This window comes from Elaeis guineensis, chromosome 9 (assembly GCF_000442705.2).
Source record: "Elaeis guineensis isolate ETL-2024a chromosome 9, EG11, whole genome shotgun sequence".
NCBI lineage: Eukaryota > Viridiplantae > Streptophyta > Magnoliopsida > Arecales > Arecaceae > Elaeis > Elaeis guineensis.
This window is the reverse complement of record NC_026001.2, coordinates 94,645,544-94,652,546: the sequence shown is the minus strand read 5'-3', so window position 1 is coordinate 94,652,546 and position 7,003 is coordinate 94,645,544. Positions and strand designations below refer to the sequence as shown.

At 43.2% G+C, this 7,003-nt stretch overlaps 1 protein-coding gene across 1 annotated transcript; it reads left to right on the top strand.

The window, feature by feature from the left end:
- Nucleotides 1-3,048: 3,048 nt before the first annotated feature.
- LOC105051058 (GEM-like protein 5) lies at nucleotides 3,049-7,003 on the top strand. The gene is made up of 3 exons (XM_010931333.3): nucleotides 3,049-3,479; nucleotides 6,178-6,452; nucleotides 6,572-7,003. The coding sequence occupies exons 1-3, from the start codon at nucleotides 3,203-3,205 to the stop codon at nucleotides 6,791-6,793; spliced, it is 774 nt and encodes a 257-aa protein (XP_010929635.1). The 5' UTR covers nucleotides 3,049-3,202; the 3' UTR covers nucleotides 6,794-7,003.

Sequence of the window (7,003 nt, the reverse complement as noted above, 5' to 3'; positions counted from 1 at the left end):
ATAATAGTGATGGAAACAGCTACAGCATCATCATGAGGGATCTGGATGCCTTCAACATTGACATCTGAGAAGGAGATGACTTCGCCAACCTCTGCTCTTTGATATAAGGACCCCCATCTGGGCCACACGGGCATAGGCCTTATAGACAAGCTCTTGCCTCTAGCTATGGATCCTTTTGTGATGGTATGGATGAGTCCAGTGATGGATCAATTGTCAACTAGAGGCTCAGGTATAGGTTGAGATTCACAGCCCAAAGCCTCAGCATCCTTTAAGCGATTGACAAAGTCCCACAAATAGCCCACCAGATGAGAGCCTCTATTTCTCTCTTCAACTGGAAGTAGTTCTCTATGTCATGGCTATGGTCTTGGTGAAAGTGATAGTACTTTGATTGATTGCACTGGAACTAAGATCGCTCGCTCATCTTTTCAGGTCATCGAAGAATATCCTGGTTCTTTATTTCTATGAGAATCTACCATCAAGAAGCATTCAGAGGCGTGAAGTTCTCAAAATATCGAGGGCTCTAAGATCGATGGGGAGGCTTCCTGTCATGGTTCTACTTCTTCAATAGGAGAGGAGGGTGGTCCTCCCTAGCCCTCTCCTTCTACTTCTCCAACATCCCTTCCTCACCATCGATATACTTATCGGCACGGGCAAGAAGCTCGAAGAAGTCACGAGGAAACCTCCTTGAGAGGAAGAAGTAGAGATCATTTGCCTTCAGCCACTTCATAATGGCTGACATCACGACCCACATCACAGCCAAATGATCTAGGTTGTGAATTTCCAACATGGCCTCTTTGAAGCAACTCATACAGCTTTAGAGGCATTCTCCATCTTCCTGCTTGATGAAGAAAAGGGCATCAATATCTTTTCTTGGCTTCCTACTACTCTGAAATCGAGCAGCAAATTGACGATCGAACTCCTCAGAAGAATAGATGGAGTTTGGCTGGAGCCTGATGTACCAGGCTCTAGCAACTCCCTAGAGAGTTGCAAAGGACTTGCACAGCAAAGCGTCCGAGGTCCCTTGTAGCATCATTAGGGTCTTGAAGCTTTTCAGATGGTCGTAGGGATAGATGGTGCCATCATAGACCTCCATCGATGGTGCCTTAAAGCGGCAAGGGATCAGCTCCCTTATGGTCTGCTCCATGAAGGGAAGGTGAATGGAAAATAGAGACTCTTTTCTTAGAGCTAGCTAATGCTGTCCGAGGACCTCCAGGTAGTAGTACACTTCTCAAATTTTCTGATGTAGCTTATCTTGTCATCTGGTCCTCCTCCAAAATCAATGGCTCACAGATGAATCCTACGAGGAAGAAGAGAGTGAAAGAGGAGTAGTAGGTTTATGCTCCTTACCTCACTCTCCTTCCTTGGGGTGAGGATGATGATGAAATGAAGCTTGCTTGGGACTCTATTCGATGGATCGAGAAAATCAAGGAACTTCTTCTGGACTGGCGGGGCTAGATTGGTTGCTCTGCCTCAAGCACCTCGAGGGAGGAGGAAGATCAAGACATACTGGGGCTAGATAATTGCTCGGCATCGGAATAAGCTAATGGGTTAATTGTTGCAGATTGCGCACTATGGTGGTCAACGTTTGCACCTACTGCAAGAGTTGCTGGAACTGTTCGGAGGTGACAATTGGGGTGTTCGGCATCTCCAAAACATTAAGATCTTGGTGGCCCTGATTGGGCTCAATGGATTCCACAGGCACTTTTGGAAGGGTGGCGGAAGATGTTTCCATGATCTTTTGTTCATCATACTCAGATGCCAAAGAGAGAAAAGAGCTCAAACCTCAAATATAGATCAGACCCTTTCTCTAGCACCAATCTGTTACCATCGGAGAGTCAATCTAGTTCAAACCAATGAGCTGGAGTCGAAAGAGAGAGATGACCATAGGACGGCTGATCTAGACCTTCGGGTCAGACGCTGACTCTGGATCCGCTATCGATCCTTTAATTTGAATTCTGAAATACTACCAAAAATAGGAAAATCCTCACGCTGGAAGGTTCCCCAGCGGTGGATCTTCTGATGCCTAAGTCAGTCTTTAGCGAAACTAAATAGAAGAAGTCTGAGTTTTTCTAGAGAATTATACAATTGTATTGAGTATGAGATTGAATAGGTCTATCACGAGAGAGTGGAGATTGGTAGTTTAAAGAATGCCATGTAGAAGGTGTAGTCAGAATCACTCAGAGTTTTGCGGAGGAGCTAGATTCTAGTTCGTATAGAATCTATCTCAAGAAGAAGACAGACGGATTAGGTGTTCACTTACTTTTTCTCTTCTTATCTGAAGGTTAGATTTTATAGATGAAGACGAATACCTATTATCTGATGGAATGCATGCCATTTTTTCCTCTAAAGCCACTAAGACTTCATATGTTCTAGTTACGAGAGGATAACATCTTCGTATGTCCGAAGCTTGTTGAGATTACGAATCTCATTGAATGGAAGAAATAAAGTAGCGGAAAGGCTTGCCGCTTGTCGTCTAGTGAATGAAATTCTGAAACTCTTTGGTATGGTTGTAAAAGATCAGATGACAGAGACTAGATGGTTGTTTCATCACCTCCTCCTGGAGACATACATCGGATTACTGTTAGATTGTCAATGCCATGATGGATGGGTCATCTTTGGATGTATCTGGATGTATCATCTAGTAAATTCCCAAATTTCAATTTCGCTATGTTGGATCCTACATCATGTATCGTATATTTATATAAATCCAGATCCTTTCATCAAACTTTTTGTAAATTAAGAGTAAAATTCCAATACTAGTCCAGACCAAACCCACGAAAGCCAACCTGCCATGTTGTCACAATGTCTTTACCTTGTTGGCCTTAAAAGAAGGCGGCTCCTTGCATCCACGGTATTATGATCCCAAGGCTAAAAAGGAATGACATGAATTTTGTTCAAAAGCTTAGGTGTAGGCACGTCGAAACTTCTCGAGTTCAGACCAGACACGTTGTCCCCACGGCTAAGCCACCTGTCCCCACACGTGTAGGAATCTTACAAGCTAAGGCACTCAAGCATTAAAAGGAGAGATTTGAAAGTCCAACCCAAAGGCATCCCCTACCTGGTATAAATTTATCCTCCCATCCGTCAGCTGAAAACTATTCCAGATAACCATATCGCTTCTTTCCAACCACTCCAATATCCAAGAGCATTATATATTCCATATAGCTTTCTTTCTATTCTAGCTTTCATTTGTCCAAGCGCCATGGAGAATACCAAGGAAGGTTTTCAGCAGCCTGGCAACGGGGAGGAGGTGAAGTGGGGGACGAAACACATGGGGCCACCGGCGGCGCCGTCGGCGCACCCCCAGAACCAGCAGGCAGCCTTCTGGACGCCGCGGCCGGGCGACGACCACTGCCCGCCTTACGTGCTCCAAGAGCCGGTTCAGAAGCCGAGCTCCAGCCCCATGGAGAGCATCCTGGACTTCTTCAATACATGGACCAAAAAGGCCGAGACCATGGCCTCTAACGTCTGGGAAAGTTGTAAGCCCTCTTACCTTCTTCTATCATGAGCTAAACACATCTCCTCTTTGTGTTAATCGCCTGAAAGACCTTGAAATGCTTGCTTTAGTCCTGATGCGTTATCACTGTTTTATGTCAAATTAATTGGTTTTATTTATTTTGCCTGTCAAATTTGATGACTAAATTGCAAGTTACTTAGTTGTTAAGTATATTAATTATTAAAACAGTGTTTTAGCTGTAGACTTTCTTGAGACATCTAGAAGGCACTGACTGCCCCCGACAAGCTTGGTTGGTTTGGTAATGGACTAGCCGGAATTGGCTGGGTGCAACTTGGACTGGTTAGGTTAATTTGGCTAAGGGTTAACCCACACCAAATAAAGAATCTCTATTACAATTCACCGTTGTTGAGTTCACGCGCACCGGATTGGATCGACTTAAGTTTTTGATCTAAAATCTAATCTCTTTGAGATAATTCACCAAACATATTGCAGGCATAAATAAATAAAAACAAAAAAATCAAGATTTACGTGGTTCGACACAAGATTGGATCGACTTAGGCTTTTGATCTAAAATCTAATCTCTTTGAGATAATTCACCAAACATATTGCAGACATAAATAAACAAAAACAAAAAAATCAAGATTTACGTGGTTCGACACAAGAGGCCTACATCCACGGGGAGGAGGAGCAATCCACTATAAATCCGTTCCGAAAAATAGGTACAATATGAGGTATAAAATACCTTTATCCGAAACCAACAAGAAAGCAACAAAGTATCGAATAGAAGGCAATCAAGATCCAATCGGATCTACCAATCTCAGCCTCGGCAATAGATCAAGGTAAAATAATATCTGAGATGAAGATATCTTTCTCAATCCTCGGCAAAAAATCAAGATGAATACCTCCTTACCAACCGAAGCAGTACAGGGCATCCGTGAAACCGAGAAAGAAGAAGACAGGTAGACCACCAACAGAACACCAACGGGAGAAAGCCAGGAAGCAACCCGCACAAGAGTACAAGCGGGAGAAAATCAGGAAGCAGACCCGCACAGGAGCACAAGCGGGAGAAAACCAGAAAGCAGGCCCGTACAAGAACACCAGCGGGAGAAAGCTAAATCGCACAAGAAACCCTGGAACCTCCTCCGCACACTCGAACCCGCACACCAAAGAAGGATGTCGCGGCCTCCTATTTAAAGAAAAAATCAATCTCCTCAAAATAGAGATTCACTCGAATCAGAATTCCAAACTGTGACGGGAGATAGACAAGGAAAGAATAATTTTGGAGCAATATAAATATATAACAACCGTCTTGGTACTAAACCATAAATTTGGTACCATCTTCTTATAATGTAGAATGTCCGTATGATATGGTATACAGTATTGATATGGTATGGGATGGTACGATAAATACTCAATCTTAGATCTATTCTAACTTCACAAATTGGAACCATCTCAAACTTGATCTAGCTCAATTTCTAATTTCTAACTCGAAAATCACCCATTTAGGTTCACCCGGGGCGCATCAAGTTGGGTGTACTTCAGGAAAAGATTTTTATAGACCTAGTAGCATACATGCCAATTTAGGGTGGGTCAGGTCATAGGTGGAATAGAATATAGGATAGTCAGGATGAGTCAGAATGCCCAAGGCTTAATCCATCAATTTGGTTCAATATTTATTTAGCTAGAGCAATGTATATGCCTGATCTGACCCAAACCGAGTTAAAGTAGGTGGGACCATGTTGAGATTCTAGTACTGGAGCAAGGTCTGCTCCAGTTTGTCCTGGCTTGGTCTAGAAATCTAGAAATTACTCGAAGGCACCAAACACAAACAGTCCAAGGGCTACTCTTTTGATGGTTTGTGAGGCCTCGAAATAGGGCCTAGTTAGGCTTCTGTAGTTAGATTATCTTTTCTGATCCCATTCAAGCTTCAACTTCCTAACTAGCTCTGCTTCCGGCTAGAGAACCTATTTCTAAGCCTGATCTTTGATCTGTTCAGCTTCAAGGTTCCTAAACTGAAGTCCAAACTCCAAATTCTAGAGATCCAGCCGAGACAAAATAGATTAATTGGGACGAAGTTTTGTTCAAAGTATAGGTTGTTAACTTCCCATTGAGACTGATCAAAAAGGTGCAGCCAAGATTGGATGCCTTTGTTATGTACATGGTCGACCTGGATGCCCATGACCTAACCCCGAGACCATTTGTTATCTCAGGCTACGACACTAGCTGCACCAACATTACAACCTAAAGACTGCAAGTTAGGGGCCGACTGGTCTCTAGCCCTTGTTCTTATGTGAATCCGACCACAACCAAAAAGGTAGGCCAATGGGTTAGGCTTCGGATTCAAATTGGTTCGTCATTTTTTTTTTTTTTTTTTTTGTTTATTCAAGGAATTCACAAAAATCTATCATGAATTTTGACATATTGAATCTATGTGTAAAGAAGCAAACAGTGCCGCAGATTGAAGCGAAGTTATATGGCTAACCCATGGGGTTCTTCTGCATGCCTTCCACAGTATTTTTTTTTTAAATATATTTTTTTAGATTTTGATGGATGTACTTACACTTGTTTTAAATGATTAATTCATCTGTTCTACACCCAAAAAAAAATGGATAAACAACTTGGATTGGTCATAGATCTATGTTGCTTTTCTGATCCTTCCCACTGCTATACTCTTTCCAATCAAGCTAATGCTTACGTTAAGGGTCGATCCATTGTAACAGTGAAGACTGCACCTAACAAAACAGAGGCAGCATGGGGCAAGCTGAGCTTAACTGCAAAGGCTCTCACTGAGGGAGGTTTTGAGTCCCTTTACAAGCAGACCTTCCACACCGAACCCAGCGAGAGGCTCAAGAAGACGTTTGCTTGCTACCTCTCCACCACCACCGGTCCGGTGGCCGGAACCCTCTACCTCTCCAATGTCAAAGTGGCCTTCTGCAGCGACCGCCCTCTCTCCTTCACTGCCCCCTCAGGACAGCAGGCCTGGAGCTACTATAAGGTAAGACATGCTTCTTTTGATCCACATTCATTTTAAAAGCATCAGCCGTAGTAGTTAAACTGGGAAAGTGGTTTACCTAAAGTTCATCGAGCATGATGAATGTTAATTTGATCATGTAGGTTGTGATCCCTCTAGCGTTGATTGCAACGGTTAATCCTGTGACAATGGCAGAGAATCCACCAGCTAAGTACATCCACATGGTCACGGTGGATGGGCATGACTTCTGGTTCATGGGCTTCGTCAACTACGACAAGGCATCCGTGCATGTCCTGGATGCAGTCGCAGAATTCGCAGCGGCTCAGCGTGGGGCTCAGCATGGTGTTAGCCAAATGATCAGTTAAAATGGGTGAAGAGAGAGAGAGGATACATGAGGAGTAGTTTCTCAGAGGTTGTTGGTTGTTACTTGTTATTGTCCTCTTTGTTTGTTGTGGTTTGGCCTCTTTTTTTCTATGTGGTGTTATCTGTCTAATATGGATTCTGTCCTCCATCGTGTTCTATTTGTAACTAGTATTTCCAGTTTGATGTTTGATGAGAAGTGCTCCTTGACGCCA